The following is a 17,347-nucleotide window of genomic DNA, read 5'->3' on the forward strand; positions in this document are numbered from 1 at the left end:
CTTAAAGCAATATAATAACGAATTCATCTCAGACAACTATGTACATATCACAAGTAGATTTTGAATCTTCTTTGAAGAATGAAATGTAGATTTATCATGAAAAGTTATAAATGATTTTATCATTAAAAGAGATACTTAGTTCTTAACTATAATGATCTATAAAGAAACATGGAGGTCCTAGGTCTTTGGGTAACAATCGTTTCTAATATTTATGCCCTTCTTTTTTTCTTAAAAAAAGAAATCACCCTTCTGGTTAAAGAAATAGATAATCTTAAAAATTTTATCACAATTATTTTCCAAGGCTGAAAAATGAAACATGACATGAAAAGCTAAAAGGAAGAAACTATGATTTGTCTTTAAGATTATGACACAGCAAGAAATAAAACACACACACACACACACACACAAACACACACACACAAACACACACACACACACACAAACACACACACACACACACACACACACACAAACCAAGAAAACAACAGAAACAAACAAAAAACCAAACTGAACTAAAACAAAATTTTGGAATCCAGGGAACTTTAGCTCATTTCAACATGAATTCTTCATACGAAAAATACAAAGTAACACAACCATGTTGAAATTAATAATACATTTTACAAATATCCAAATAATTCAGGGAAGAGTGGAATCAACCTAAGTACACACACTCGTCAGCAACATATATCTGGTTAAAGATACAGGCTAAAAAAAATTACTAAATGACATATGATATACAATGGCTGAGCTAAACAATAGCTTCTACAGAGCATCTATATCATTAAAAAAATATTTTAAAAAACTCAAAGCAAAAATTAGCAACCAAGCAAACAACAAAGTATTTATTAAGTTGCTTTTGTAGAATAAATAAGATGAATACGGAGAAAGAATTTCCATACTTACCAACAATGTATTTACATTTATCATAATTTTTGAAAAGGCCTGAAATAAGATTATCTTCTCTGGAGGAAGAGACAGGAGGATCTCTGTGAGTTTGAGGCCCTCCTACGCTATATAGCAAAACCCTGTCAAAAACTCTACCTAATTAATAATTTGTTTAAGAAATCAAAGGTAACTTAAGAGTGAAAATGTTTTACCTTTTCTTTATTAAAAATGTAAAGCACTTAAAATATTTTTTGCCTTTTACTTAATATCTAAGACAAGCAAGCTCTTTGATATGGACATCAATAATGTAGATTTTTGTTGTTTCTTGAAGCAAGGTCTCACTATTCATGATGGACTGGCCTCAGATTTCATGACCTTCATTCCTCAGCGATGGGGATTAGAGACACCAGTTCAGATATATTAGCAGTATCTTTTTCTTTTCTTTTCTTTTCCCTGTTTGGTTTTTGAGACAGTGTTTCTATGTGTAATAGCCCTGGCTGTCCTGGAACTCAACTCTGTAGACCACCGCAGCCTTGAACTCACAGAGATCTGTCTGCCTCTGCCTCAAGAATGATGGAATTAAAGGTGTGTGCAACTTTTAATTAAGTTTTAAAATTGTTAGACATCTGAAGAAAGTAAAATAACAATGATGATCAGAATATAAAAACAAAAGTCAGTAACTAATTGTGCATCAACTATATATACTAAGTACCATGCTACCTACTGAGGAAACAGACATTTTTTAAATACCAGGAACTCATAGAATTTAGAGGATTCTCAGTTTATTTCATGAAGAGAGGCCTACCTGCTGCTGTCCAGGCTGAGCTTGTGATGCTGCTTGCTGATTGGCTGTGTTGTTTGCCGCAGCTGCAGCTTGCTGCTGAAATAAATTAGCTGGATACACCCCCCACGGAACACCGTAATACTGAGGTGGAACCACTGCTGGACCTAAACCCCACATGCCCCACGAAAAGAAAAAAAAAGTCACTAGATTTTACATATGAGATCAGTTACTCTATTAAATTATAAAGGGATACAAGCCTAAGACTTAGGAGCTGACCATATCCTTGTAATTTTTTTTTCTGCTCACCCATACTTGCTACATCACATTATTTTTTTGATTCTATTAAGATATAGTATCATAGTATATGTTTGTGTGTGTGTGTGTGTGTGTGTGTGTGTGTGTGTGTGTGTGTATTAAACTGAATAGAGTCTCAGTCTATAGCCAACTGGTCTCAAAACTCTTAATGCCCTGCCTCAGCTTCCAAAGTATTACAAGTACTTATTTCCGTATCCACCTTAGTACTGATTGTCAAAGACTAGAGCATTAATGACAGCAGTGGCCTTACTAAATTGACTTGAAACAAAACTCAAGGCTATCAATGAAATGACAGACACTTTATCATTCACAAGTACTGACTGTCAACGTATGGGTCTAGTGTAGACACAGACAATATGGTACTACTAGATAACATAAAACTAATGCTTCTTAAAGATAATACATTAATTGAAAAATATTTTTTGCTGATTAAAAAATTAAAAAATTTTACTTTGTAAAAAATTAGTGAACAAACTTGGTGACAAACAACATTTGAACTGTAAGTCTTCAGTTTAAAGACGTTTTTCATTTTTCCTATTTGAAACAGAACTGGCCACCATCCTTACAAGCAATTGAAAATCATAAGAAGACAAATGAGACATCAGTGTTTATGTGGTCAGGAAAATGAAAGTAGTAATTAGGACAAGAACTGGATGATTCAAGCAAAGAAAACAAGAGTAAAGAAAGCAAACTAGGCCAGGTAGCAGTGGCACACATCTTTAACTCCACACTTGGGAGGCAGAAGCAGGCAGATCTCTCTGAGTTTAAGGACAGCCTGGTCTACAGAGTGAGTTTTAGTACAGTTAAGACAACACAGAGAGATCCTGTCTTGAAAAACCAGAAGAAAAAAAAGCAAACTAGGAAAACAAAATGAAATGCTTCTGTTCTACTTGATATCTAATAGATTATATAGAATAAAAGATGAGCCCTCCAAAAGGAATGAGTAAATGTCCCGATTTCTGACAGATAATAACAGATGTCCCGATACCTTGTCAAATCAAATTAGGATAACTAACTTGTTTACTTTAAAATCCAAAGTCACCTTGTTTAGAAAAAAATAAAGCCCAGCACAAATAAACCAATCACTAAAATTAAAAGCTCTCCTAAACTTAAAGGCAAAATATATTTCTAAAATAAAAGATAGCAAAGTAAACACAACCTATATGGTCAAGATGTTTGAACACAACAATCATGAGACTAGAGAGATGGCTTAGTGGTTAAAAGCACTGACTATTTTTTCAGAGGACCCAGGTTCAATTCCCAGCACCTACATGGCAGCTCATAACTGTCTGTAACTCCAGTTCTAGGTACCTTTACACCAATGCATATTAAAATAAATAAAATCACAAAGAAGTTAAAGAGTGTAAACCAGGCAGTGTTTGTATATGCCTTTAATCCCAGCACTAAGGAGGCAGAGGCAGACGGATCTCTGTGAGTTCAAGGCCAACCTGAACTAGAGCTAGTTCCAGGACAAGCAAAAAATCAACAGTGAAAACAAACTCAAACTACCAAGAGCCTCTATATTCAGTATAGACAGAAACAAACAAGATTCTGAGCAAGAGTCCTAATTGAGATGTGCTCTACAAGTATAGTAGGATTTTCAAGATTTAGCATGAAAACAGTGCAAAATCTATTAATAGTTTTAAAATACTGATTAGATAGTAAAACTAAAGTACTTTGATCTGTTCCTTTACTTTTGTATTATGGCTATCCAAAAAATTGGTAAGCTGTATTTTCTGTCTTATAATAAATACATTTCTACTGAACACTCATGGCGCTAAAAGGCCCAAGATAAATGACCTCTTGAAGTTGCTTTCTTCAGTCCTATAGGTAATGTACAAATATGTCTACTAACATTAACATATTAATATTCAGTTAAATGGTACCAGAAAATACACACTCTTATGGAATCACATGGTACAGATTTCTTTCAGTCTAGTCTAAACCAGACAGCAAATAGGAATTTGAGATTGGTTTTTCTTTCATTTTTTAAAAGCAATGTCTTAAGTTTGAAAAGTCACAAAAAGATGGACTGTCCAACAGTCATAAACAGTAACTGGTGACAATCACTTCACTGAAGGTATCTCTGAAAGGCAGAAGTACCATCACACTTTCAGAGTTACTCCACCAGCAGACTCATGCCAGTCAATCCAAGAATGACAACACCACAGTCTTGCTTTATATAAACAATACTTAAGGACTGAACATATTTCTGTATCTATAGTCAATTCAACCTAAATCAACTTCCCCCAATGACTTTACACAAGAACAGCAACTTATTCTATGAGTAAAACCGCACCTGACCAAAAGCAGTTAATACAGCTTTGGCTTACAGGGATAACTTTCAGTAAAGTTCCTTCCATACTTTTTGCACCTCAGCTTGCTTGTAATGCTTAAGAAACTTCTAGATGTGCATTCTTTTCAAGAGTTTCGCCTACCGCCAGATTATGTTCTGAAAAATAATGTCACTTTGTTTTGTGAGTACTGGGATCAGTTTTCAAATGAAGATGTATGGTCCACATTGTAGGACTTCTAAGTTACAAACCAGAAGTAAAAACCAACTAACTAGACACAGGGATGAAAAAGAGTTATAGCTGCGTTGTTGTTGCTCTGTAATTGTATAGTTGAAAAATAAACTAATTCCCTGCAAATTTCATTTAACTACTAACAATATATTAGTTTCTCAGAGGAACGCCAAATTGCTCATAGACAAAAATAAAACTTACATCAAGGTTAAAACTAAATTCATAACAAGTAACAATGATGAACAACAAGTTACCTGCTAATGTTGCTGCTGCAGCCAATCCTGCTGCAGTATACGGGTCGGTCCCTGGAGGAGCAGCACTAATAATATATGGATTTGGCACAAATGCAGCTGGAGCAAGGCCTGCTGAGAATACACCAGCTATATTTAAAAGGGTGAGAAATAATAAATAAAAATGTAAAGTATTTCTTCACTAGGTAAAAACATTTCTATTCTAAATCTGTAGTGGGACCATGTATGATTAAGGATTCAATATTTTTACTGAATAACCCCATTTACACAACAGATAACACCAGCTGTTTTAAAGGGCTTCTACAGATATTAAATATATGAAATGAAGGTATAGTGTTAGTGAATAAATATATAGTAGTCAGGCATTGGTAGTGTATGCCTTTAATCCCAGCACTCAGGTGGAAGAGATAGGCAGATCTCAAGTTCAATGCCAGCTTGTTCTACATAGTGAATTCCAGAACAGCCAGGGCTTCACAAAGGAACCCTGCCTCAAAAAACAAAACACCAAGTGTTTGGATCTTCCCATTCAAGCTTTTAGCATAATTGAGCTAAGAATTTAGTAAAAAAGAATTGACAGAAAAGTAAATTACCAATGAAAATATAGCCTGATGTTCTAACAAACTTTGTAAGTGGTTGGTAAGGTAAAAAACTTAGAGTAAAATTAAGTAGTGCTGGAACTACATCTACAAGATTCATCAAGATACCCCCATAGCAGGTGGTCCCGGGGTGCATAAGAAAGCAGGCATCACAAGCCATAGGGAGCAAGGGAGTGAGCATTGTTCCTCCATAGTCTCTACTTCAGTTACCACCTCCAATTTCCTGCCTTGAGTTATGGACTAAAAGATGCAAAATGAAATAAACACTTTCCTTTCCAAGTTAAAAAAAAAAAAAAGATTCATTAAGAGCTACCAGGTTCATCCTAAGTAGTCCTTAAGGTAATAGGGAAACAAAATGGAATTTAAAAGAGAGAGACTTTAAGTCTATTTCTGACTTTTAGGTTTATTTCTGAATATAATAGAAGTCCATACAGATTAAGTAAAAAAAACGAAAAGGATTTAAAAAAAAAACTATGTATTTGAAGCATTCTTGTTAATAGAGAAGGAACTTCTAGGCACTGACAACTACCACACACACAAAACAAGATATGCACCATATCAATGTAAAAAACTGGAACCAAGATTAAAATGTGGAATTGAGCAAAGCATGGCAGTGGTGGCCAGTGTCTTTAATCCTAGCACTCCAGAGGTGGAGGCAGAGACAGGCGCATCTTTGTGAATTTGAAACCAGCCTGGTCTACAAATCGAGTTCCAGGGCACCCAGAACTGTTACACAGAAAAACCCTGTCTCACAAAACAAAAACAAATACATATAATCAAGTTTGATAGCTTATAATTCCTTAGAAATACTTTAAAATTATTCAGGTTTCCTAAATTTTCATCAAGCTGCCAAGATGGTTTCAGATCAACTAAATTCAACAAGTACCAACTACTGAATAAACTCTTGACACATAAAAATCAAATTTTCTTTCTTTTTTTTTTAAATATTTATTTATTTATTTATTTTGTATACAATATCCTTTGTGCGTGTATGCCTGATCGCTAGAAGAGGGCACCAGACCTCATTACAGATGGTTGTGAGCCACCATGTGGTTGCTGGGAATTGAACTCAGGACCTTTGGAAGAGCAGGCAATGCTCTTAACCACTGAGCCATCTCTCCAGCCCCATCAAATTTTCTTAAATTCATTTCATTAAAGCAAGTATTATGGTAACAAAACTTGACAACTTCAAACCACAAGAGACTGATATCACTTATGAATTGAGGATTAAGAGCTGTATAGATTAGCTCAGCAGTTAAATGTTTGCTGCTCTTACAGAGGATACAATTCTTTTCCAGTATCATAGCTATACTACACAAACTCCGGGGAATCTGCTACTCTTTTATGAGTTCAAAGGGCAGTTTCATGCACATGCTCACACTAACTGAACCCACATACACATGAATAAAAATAAATATTAAATTTTTAAAAGAAAAAAAATTGAGGGAAATCAAACCCAGGGTTTCACGTATGCTTGGCAAGCACTTTACCAATCCACATGACCTCTGGATTTGAACAAAAGAATGACAGTTTGTATTCATTAATAAGGGTAATTTATGTCATGTTAATTTTTCCTAAGTATGTTTTTAAAATCCAATCTGATCTTCTGAAAGTAGATTAGATGATTCTGAAGTGCAAACCAAAAAAACAAAACAAAACAAAAAAATCCCTCCAAAAACTTTACAAAATCCAAAGATTTTGTGAAATTTTAAAAGATATCATAAAGTGCCAATACAACACCTGTTATTTTTTCACGAGCAGGTAAGAACCACTAAGTTTTCAACAGTAAGAGAAGGACTGAATTAATAAACATATGAATAAAGAAGGTCCAAGAAGAAATGAGGCCAGAATAGATACTGCAATTATGAAGAAATTATAAATGCATCTATCCTTATAAAGAACCAAAGTAAAATTCCTACAAAGTTTTAGCAGCACTAATACAACAATACACATCTGAAGGAAGAGCTGGTCCTTACAGAGCTCTTGTGGGCTGGGAATACAGCTCAGTGGGAGATACCCAGGGACCACAGAAGGTCATAATTTCAATCCCCAGCACCAAGCAAACAAACAAACAACAACAACAACAAAAAAAAAACCAACAAAAATCACCACAAAAAATACCTGAAACTTTTCCAACTACATGATAAATCAAAATCAGACAGACAAATCTAGAGTGACAGGATTATACAAAATAATTTATGTACTATATCAATGTTATATTGCCTATTTTAATGTACAATAATAATTACTTTTCTCTGTTTTCTTGAGATAGGGTTTCTCTGGGTAGTCTGCCTATCCTGGAACTCACTCTGTAGACCAGGCTGGCCTCGAACTCACAGAGATCCACCTGCCTCTGCCTCCTGAGTGCTGGGATTAAAGGCGTGCCACACTACCACACAGCTAATGTACTATAACTAGTTAAGAAGGAAGATTAGAAGAAGCTAAATAGGGCTGGAGAGATGGCTCAGTGGTTAAGAGCACTGACTGCTCTTTCAGAGGTCCTGAGTTCAATTCCCAGCAACCACATGGTGGCTCACAGCCATCTATAATGAGATCTGGTGCCCTCTTCTGGCATACAAACATACATGGAAGGAATGTTGTATACATAATAAATAAATAAATAAATCTTAAAAAAAAATAAGAGAAGAAGCTAAATAGAAGGGTATTAAGGGAATTCTCCATACTGGCTGAATTTCACAAAACTATAATTACCCTTTTAAAAGCCCACAACTATATTGCATTTAAACATTTTATCTCACTCTATATTCTAATTAGAAAGAGAGTCAGAATCAGAGCTGACAGAAGAAAAACAAAACAGCTATTAGCAGGATTTATCAATGTTGAGAAACAGTAAAGATGTGTACTTGATAGGTAATAAAACAAAGATAAAACTAACCCTATTATAGACAACAAAACATGTACAAGGCTTGAATTTTATCAGTAATAAATATATAATTGAGTTAGTTCACATTAGTTAAAACGAGATATCAAAAATGCCAAATTTTAAAGAAAATCTCTTAGGATTATTGTTTTTGAATAATTCTAAAAATAAACATTCTGTCAGGATAGTAGAGATAAATAATTACATTTTGTTTCTGGGCATTTGATTCTTAACTATTCACTGAAAAAATCGTAGGAACTAAGAACATTAATTGAGTATAGATTTTCAAATTTTAAAATGTATGTTGTGTGTATATATGTATGTGTGTGTGTTTTCTTGCCACAGAACACATGTTGAGGTCAGAGGACAACCTGTAGGGCCTGGTGCTGCTCTCCTACCATAGATCCTGGGGATTAAGATTAAATTTGGGTCAGGCTTTGTGACAAACACCTTCACCCAACAATTTTGCAGGCCTAAATTACAGATATTTAACCAAATACAAAAAAAGGAAAATCAAAAACAATTTCCTCCCTTAATCAATTTGTAGTATGCAATCTTTTACTACTAACCTCAAAGATGTTTTTAAAATAAACAAAATGTCACCAAATCAAGAAATGAAAATAGACACATTTCATATACTTTAACAGAAGATTTTTCTGACAATAATGAAAAAGGAAAATTCACAGACTTACCTATATGTGGCTGCTGAGCTGCTGCTAATGCATATTGCTGCTGTTGAGCTGCAGTTAACTGCTGAACTGTTAGTGCATTAGTCCTCTGAAAGAGCTATCAGGAAAAATATTTAATACAAAGATTAATATCAAAACACTACAATTCTTATTAGAAAGTTGTGAATATTTTAAACATTTATTTGAAGAACTTTCTTAACCATAATGATATTTTAATAAAACATTGTCAAAACCCCTATCATTCATGTTAATGATTTACAGCACTTTGGTTACACAAGTAAAAAGAGATTGCTAGAAAAAGCATGCTTACCTGCTGCTGGGAATTGTAGTCAAAAAGGCCTACAGTAGCTCCCGAAGAGTCCATAGGTACCTGATTACCAGGATAGTCAAACTGTAAGGAATCCAGACCAACTTGGTCCATGGCATCCAGATTCTGAGTTTCAGGATTTGAAAATTCTTCAACAAGTGGTTTGTTAGCTGTGGGATTAGGAAGAGGACCCAATCCTTCTGGGGGATTAGTACTGGGGCCAAGGCGCTCAACTACTTCAGTTGGAGAGGCTTGACGACTTCCAGGAGTACGACTAAATAAAGAAAACATAAAAGCACTATGGGTAAAAGTAGCAAGTCAAAGGATAAACTGGTGAAGTATGAAAAAACAAAGGCTCCTCAACATATAAAGAAAGGTTTTCTGAGCCACCAACTATTACATTTCTCACACTTTTTCTATTTAATAACTGATTAAGAGTTGACATAGTTTCAGTATTTTTATTATTACATCAATTTGAATACCATATCATATAATTCAACCATACAGGTTAAGACCAATACACAGGTAAAAGGCTGACTTGTGACTCTGGGGTTTTCTAAGCAATTTCTTTTTTATCATTTGGGCCTGTTTCCTTAATCAGAATGAATGTATGACTGGGTAGCTCGTTATAACTAAAAGAATGAAAGAGAGAAAGAATGAGCAAAAAAGCAAACAGCAGACAATCAACCAGCCTGCCTTCTCGAAAGCCCCATATAATAGTTACCTAAAAATCATCAAGTTATTTCTGTTGAAACAATCAAAAAGATATGTAAATGTAGAAAATTTTCAAAAATTAAAGTACATAAACACACACAAAAATTCTATATAAACAAAATAAAATGTAACATTTCTCTACCATACTATGGCTTCTCCCCTGGTGTCCCCAAGAAATCCATTAATATTGAATTAAAATTTCAGCACTCGTTTCCCTTTGCATCAACATCCTTCATGTTTCTAACATTCTTTTTACATTATGTTTAATCCTCAATTACAGTTTTTCCCTTCTACATATACACTTCCTCCAAGTGTGCCACTTTGAGGAACTATGCATCCATTCAAAGTATAAGCAAAGCGTAAGTACGTAAGCTTAGTGGCAATAAGGCACTTTACTTAATCCCAGCTATTCCATCAAACCTAACAAACCCTAATTTGAGGTATTCTACATCAGCCTAAATTTGCTAGCATATACAGAGTAGTTTACAAAGTAACTATTAATTATAAGATCAGCTCACTAGGCATTTAAACATTCATGCTATTTTCTAGCCAATCACTGTCTTTGCAATACTACAAATGTTTTTCGCTTTTAGCAATGCATGGGAACAACGGACCAAGTTTTTTTTTTAAACCCACCTACTCGAAACATACGGGAAAACAAAACAGGATTTCTTTCAAATCAGCCGTTAGAAAAGGTGGAGTAGCCCTAAACTTCATTCATTTCAGTTTTATTTCAGTAATATATAATATGCATTAAATATTTATATATGCATTACTCAAATTTAAGTAATAAAGTTGAAAAAGAGACCAATTAGTAGTAGCAGTTATTCTTCTGAAGCCTTTTTACATGTCAAGTAGAAACTGATACTTTTTAATTAGTAAATCAAACATATATAAAAAAATGAACAAAAATACTAAGATAGTAGTTCATATTTTTGGTGGCCTTTTTCTTTTTCCTCGAGACAGGGTTTCTTTGTGTAGCCCTGGCTAATCTCGAACTCATAGAGATCGCCTGCTTATATTTCCCGAGTGCTGGGATCAAAGGAGTGCGCTACCACTACCCGGCTCATGTTCATGTTTATAGGGAGAAATAACCTTTCACATAAAATGACTCAATACAGCAAAAGCAGATAAAAAAAATATGCTTTCAGTGGTGCTATTATCTTGCTATAGTTAATGGTGTATTAACACTTCGATTATAAATATATAATCAACTGAGTTTTAAATGTCTGACCTTCACTAAAACATAATAGCAGCAAAGTAAAATCAGGAAAAGGTTCTAAATAAAGAACATTAAATTTCTTTCTTGTCAAAAGAGGTTTACTGGTTTTGGATGCTTTTTTGCATGTGGAACAGAAGAAAATGGAACTTTAACAGTTACTGAGGCAGGAAATGCAGGACTATAAAATGCACCAAGTAACTATGCTGTTACTGAACTCCCATGGTCCATGAGGTAAAGCTCAACTACCACCAGAGGCTGCAGAGGTCAGCCTGAAGCATCAAGTTTCTAGCGTACAGTAAGTGTGCAGTGCTTATTCTAAAAAACAACAGATAAACAAAACTATGTTATTTAACTGCTAGGGGAAAAATAAAAACCTTCAAGAATTCCAAGTTTAAAAGCCAATCATTTCCTATTTGAAGGAACAACTATGTATTAGCACAATTCACATACTCTATGAAAAATCATGGGTTCCTAAACTAATTTTGCCTCACATATCTAAGATAGGAAAAAAACAAAAAACAAAAAACAATGGCCTGGGATGGCGAAGCATTTAACAGAACAATACAAGAGAAAAACCCCACTGGAAGATACTCAAGCACAACTTGAAAGGAGGGGAAAAATCATATTAAGCCTCTAATTCATTAATTAGCAAAGAACAAATCTCTAATTTAATTCATAGTTGACAAAAAGTAATCACAGCCTCTAACATTATTCTTCCAACACAACACTCTGTTTTAGATACGGTTTTGAAAATTTTTAATGATTTTTGATCATTAATTCTATAAAAAAAAATTCATCCAGATTAACACAAGATACTAAGGAAATAAAGCAACCCTAAATTGGAAAACCATCAAAATAAATTACAACAACTAACTGCAATAACCCCTAAAAGAGATACGTTTTTCTTCTTGAAAAAGTTAAAAATCTTACTTAAAATCTTTGCAATCGGCATCCATTCCATTTGGCAAACCTCTGCCATTTATTTTAGAGTCCTCATCATCTTGTTTAAGATCTCTGTTTTGGTCCTCCTCAAATGGAGAAGCCTTTCCTTTTTGATCTCCTTTCTCAGGTCCATCTGTTTCAGCATCTCTAGTACCCTGAGGAAAAAGAATCTGTTTGATTCTCAATACTTAATAAACACAAAAAATGGCACCAAAAGGTGACCTAAAACTACCCTATAGGGTATGTAACAATAAAATCAATAATTTTTTTTTTAGGTGAACTAATTTAGCAAAGGCCAAAAAAAATTAGTAAAATCTAGGCATTTATAACAGAAGGGCTAAGTCAACCTTAACTATAGCGATACAGGAAAAGTAGTAACACCACAAATTAGATTATAATACTTAATTCATATATAATTTGATTTAGTTTCAGATCAAATACTATCAGGATTAAGAATTTTCATTTTGTAAAGTTTTAAAATATGATTTGGTTTGTTAACACAGTTAAAATATACTTAAAATTATTCTACAATTTCATGTATTTTGTGAACTAAGTGAAGAAAACAAATGGCAAATACCTTTAAATTTCTTTCAGTTCTATGAACAGAAAAATACACTAATTAAGCTGGACACAGTGGTCCATATTTGTAATGCCAGGACATGAGAGGCGGAAGCATGACAACTGCCATGAGTTCAAGGCCAGCCTGGTCTACACAGTGAGTTCTAGGCTTAGCCAAAGTTATACAGTAAGATCTTATACCAAAAGGAAAAAATAACAGCAAAAAACCATAAAGCAAACAAAATCACTGAAAATACTAAATTTTACCAAATACTATTTGCAATGAATACCTGCAAGTAAAATTAAATGGATAAAACCAAAAACGGAAAAAAAAAATACTAAACTTTTACTCAAAATACTTACAAAAGTTCCCTTCCTAAATCGAGAATCCAATTTATCAGCAGGAGAGGAACTTAAGACATATTCTACCATGCTCACACCAAGGCCTCCACTTTCTGAGCGCGGAGAAAGAATTGCATTTACTTCACTGTTTCCATGAAAACTCTGTCCAGATCTTCTCTGTACCATAATAGGCTGGGACATTGAATGATCTGTTTGAAAGAAAAACACAATAGACTTTTACTTTTAAGCCAAGTAAAATACAATCATACAAATTAAGATACCAACCTAAAAATAAATAAATCAGTATTTCCTTTTAGTGTAATATTTGTTATGCACAAACAGCTTTTCATTCTGCATAGCTGGGACATCTTTTTTCAAATGATACATTATATTATTTGTGTGTATATGTGCATATATGCATGCACATGCATAAGTCAGAGGACAATTATTTACAGTTTCCTCCTTCCACTTTGATATGGGTACAAGGGATCAAACTTGGGTTGTCAAGCTTGTAGAAAGTGCCTTTACCAGCTGAAACACCTCACTGGCCTTAGAGCATGTTTCTTAAAAAAAAAAAAAAAACAGATAAGACGTCAGAAGAAGACAACTTTGTGGGGTTGTTTCTCCCAAAGTTATGAGTTTTATTTAGTGATAAAAGCTTATGCAAATTAGAGTCAAACAAAATGACTGAAGGCTGAGGTTGTTTTTAAGTATAAAACCTACAAGAGAAAAAAAAGAGATCACAGTTCTCAAGCTCAATTATACAGACCCACAACACAGTCATTAACAACTAATACCAATTGGGCTTAGAAAAATCAAATCCCAGAATTTTACGTTCATGGTGAAAAACCAAAGTATCAGATAAAGACTTTCTAGTTTCTTTCATTTTAGAAAATTATGCCTCCAACATAAACACTTCTGTTGAAAAAAAAGGCTATTTTTAACACCTGAGAGCTAGCATAACTTAAATATAATCAATAAATTGGAGACAGGATTCAAATAACCCCTTTTTCCCATTTGTACTCATTAAGAGATTTCCCCTTATATCCCTTCCTTTAATCAATCACCCTCACAGTTTAAATACAAGCATACTATGAATTATGATAGGCATTATCATATAATGGAGAGTCCAAGAACAAACAAGACAACCTGATCTAGTAATTATTATTACTATTACTGTGATAAAAAATCATGATCAAAGGTAACTTGGAGAGGAAATAGCTTATCTCACAGTTCCACGTAACAGTACATCATCAAAAGCAACTGTTCTCCTAAGTAAAGGATGTGCTTCTCATAGGGAACGTGAATCCCAACACAAACTTTGTATTTTAAATTGATAATTTATTCTAATAGAGTTCAATTAGACTACAAGAAAAACATTCTTGTTTGTTTTTCAATACAGGGTTTCGCTGTAGTTTTAGAGCCTGTCCTGGAACTCTTGGAGGCCAGGCTGGCTTCAAACTCACAGCAATCCACCTGCCTCTGCCTCCTGAGTGCTAGGATTAAAGGCGTGTGCCACCACTGTCAGGCCTAGAAAAACATTCTTAAGGGTGTGAATCTTCTCTTTCTAGTCTCCAGGTGGCATAATTTGGCTGAACAACAAAGAAAATTTCTATTATTGTAAGGAAATATAAGCCAAAATTAGCTGCTCCCAAAATTTTCAATCTATGAATTTTCTACAACTCCCTTACCTTCAGGGTTTTAACTTTGTAGCATTTACTTTATATAGGGTAACAAAAAGATTTTTCAAAAGTTTTAAATCTCTTTATATTAATTAATAATTATATTATTGATCTGGATGATAAAAACACTTTATTTAACAAATTTTTAATTAAAAAAAGATCTATCCAAGCAGTAGTGGTACACACCAATCCCAGCACTTGGAAGGCAGAAGCAGGCAGATCTCTGTGAGTTCAAGGTCAGCCAGGTGTACAAAATGAGTCCAAGGACAGCCAGCTGATACACAGAGAAATGGTCTCTTGTATCCAAAAAATAAAAAAATCTGTTGGCCTGGCACAATGGCTCAGTGGTTAAGAGCACTTGCTCTTGCTATGTCCCCAGGTTCAGTTAATGAATCCATAGGCAGCTCACAACCACTCAAATTTCTAGTTCCAGAAGCCAGATGCCCTCTTCTGATATCCTGGTACACACATACACCTGTAGGCAAAAACACTCAAATACCAATAAAACAAATAAATCTTTTAGGGGAAAAAAAAAAAACCCTGTTCATTTATTCACAAAAAATGTTAAGGTCGGAAAAGCAGGATCTGTCTGCCTTTGTCGCCCAAGCACTAGGATTAAAGGTATATGCCACCACTGCCTGATCTCTAGTGACTTAGCTCTGCACTCTAATCTTCCGGCAAGTTTTATTTGTTAAAACACAAACAAAATATCACTAGATTTCTTACTTTGTTTATTTTGTTTAGCTACTTTACACTCAGCAATAAAAAGAGAAAGCATCTATAAAACTTATTTACCTATCTAATCCTTAAATTTGATTCATGGGGTCTCTGTGAGTTCGAGACCAGCCTGGTCTATGAATTGAGTTTCAGGATGGCCAGAACTGTTACACAAAGAAACCCTGTCTCAAAAAACTAATAATTAAGTCCAAATTTTACAAATAAGGCCAGGTGGTGGTGGCACACATCTTTAATCCCAGCACTTGGGAGGCAGAGGCAAACAGATGCCTGATTTGCAGAGCTAGTTAGGGCTGTTACACAGAGGAAACCATCTCTTGAAAAAACCAAAACTGAAACAAGGCCAGCCTGGTCTTCGAGAGCCATGGCTATACTGAGAAAACACAAAATAAGAAAAAGAAAAATCTAAACTATAAGCTTCAACAAAGGTATCACAGTTTTTCCCCCCAAATTGTTTATGGATAGGCAGGGTTTTAAAAACACTGAATTTATTCAACTTTCTCATCCAAACACCAATAACTTACGAGAAGTTCCCCACGCAGTCTCTCTCCATTCATCATCCGCAAGAAATATGCCTTTTTGTCCATCTTTTGTTGAATCATCAGGTTCCCAAAACTTTTTGGTAGGCAAAAGCTATTTGAAAGAAAAACAACAACAAAAAACTTTTATAATATCATACAATTTACAAAGAGTAAGTATATAAGGAACTGCAAACATATCACTCATATATACACATTAATCTTCAAGCAATCTTTTTTCCAAGCTCTCTCACTGAACATCAAAGTAACTCCTCACTTATGCACTGGCTCTAATAATTCTAGGCCTTCAACTATACTGCTAACATTTTTATTATATCCTGATTGTCTTTCTTTTAAAATTTTCATTAGATTTATTCCATTTGTGTAAAAGTTTTGCCTGCATATATGCATGCATACCACATGAGTGCTTAGTGCCCAAGGAGGTCAGAAGGGTACCAGATCTCCTTAGACTGGAGTTATTGATGGCTGTGAGCCACAATGTGAATACTAAGAACTGAACCCAGGTCCTCTGAAAGAGCAACAAGTGCGTTTAACCACCGAACCATCATCTCTCCAGCCCCCTCATGATTTTCTTTCTATATTAATTCTCTTTAAAAGTCTTACTAAATTTCCTGTTAATGATAACAAAAATGCCCAGAAGTTACTAAATTTTCTTTCACTTCAATAAGCTGCATTTGAACTATCTCATTAAATATCCAGAATATAAAGTTTTCTTTTTCTTTTTTAGTTCTTATTCACCAGAAGTAAACATCACAACTCTTACGAGCTCTTAAATAGGAGCAGTATCTCAAGCCCAAATCAGAAGCTGTGAATTAACACAGTACACACAAAGAAAAATACTAACGGTATTTTTGAGGTAATAACCTCAAGGCCTTATGCTCTATGCTATATGATAACATGTGAAAATGAAAGTCAGCAGGACCATTCAGTAACTCTCTCTATTCCTGACAATTGGAAGCAGAATCACATTTGTTTGAACAGGTTTTCTTAGATATACATTTGGCATTTTAAGTAAGCATTCATAAGACACTATTTCATCCTATCAAAGGCCAAGTCATTGAGAGCTCATCATCAGACCTGTATAATATTCTAGTACTACATTGATCACACTAGTTACCTGTGTTTGCCTCTTTAAAGGCACGGTGACCTTATCTTCAGAGAACTTACAAACAGAAGGAAAGAAAACATGACTCAGTAATACCTGATTTAGGGTCTCAGAGATAATGCAGTAATATATATAAATATATATATTAGTGTATTTTCAGGAGAAGGAGTAAGTTGCAAGGTGAGAACTACAATAAGCATAAATGAAACATGAAACCATGAACAAAATTTAAAACTTAAGATAATGCAGTGTTATACATATAAAGATGTAAGAAG

The 17,347-nt window shown here is 34.3% G+C and overlaps 1 protein-coding gene across 8 annotated transcripts in view; it reads right to left on the bottom strand.

Annotated features, from left to right (window-relative positions):
* Pum2 (pumilio RNA binding family member 2) overlaps positions 1–17,347 on the bottom strand; it is a 77,266-nt gene that overhangs the window by 36,052 nt on the left and 23,867 nt on the right. For 6 of the 8 annotated variants that reach the window (XM_041639355.1, XM_041639354.1, XM_041639351.1 and 3 more), the window contains 7 exons: positions 15,953–16,061; positions 13,033–13,220; positions 12,100–12,266; positions 9,237–9,507; positions 8,930–9,023; positions 4,764–4,889; positions 1,691–1,833 (listed from right to left, as the gene is read on the bottom strand). In XM_041639355.1, the coding sequence (XP_041495289.1) occupies positions 1,691–1,833; positions 4,764–4,889; positions 8,930–9,023; positions 9,237–9,507; positions 12,100–12,266; positions 13,033–13,220; positions 15,953–16,061 (1,098 nt within the window). The remainder of the gene's footprint in view (positions 1–1,690; positions 1,834–4,763; positions 4,890–8,929; positions 9,024–9,236; positions 9,508–12,099; positions 12,267–13,032; positions 13,221–15,952; positions 16,062–17,347) is intronic. The other 2 variants (XM_041639357.1, XM_041639352.1) reach the window with 1 other exon arrangement.

The sequence above is a fragment of the Microtus oregoni genome, unplaced genomic scaffold (genome assembly GCF_018167655.1).
Source record: "Microtus oregoni isolate MIOR12 unplaced genomic scaffold, Mior012 000058F_ref0000040, whole genome shotgun sequence".
Lineage (NCBI taxonomy): Eukaryota > Metazoa > Chordata > Mammalia > Rodentia > Cricetidae > Microtus > Microtus oregoni.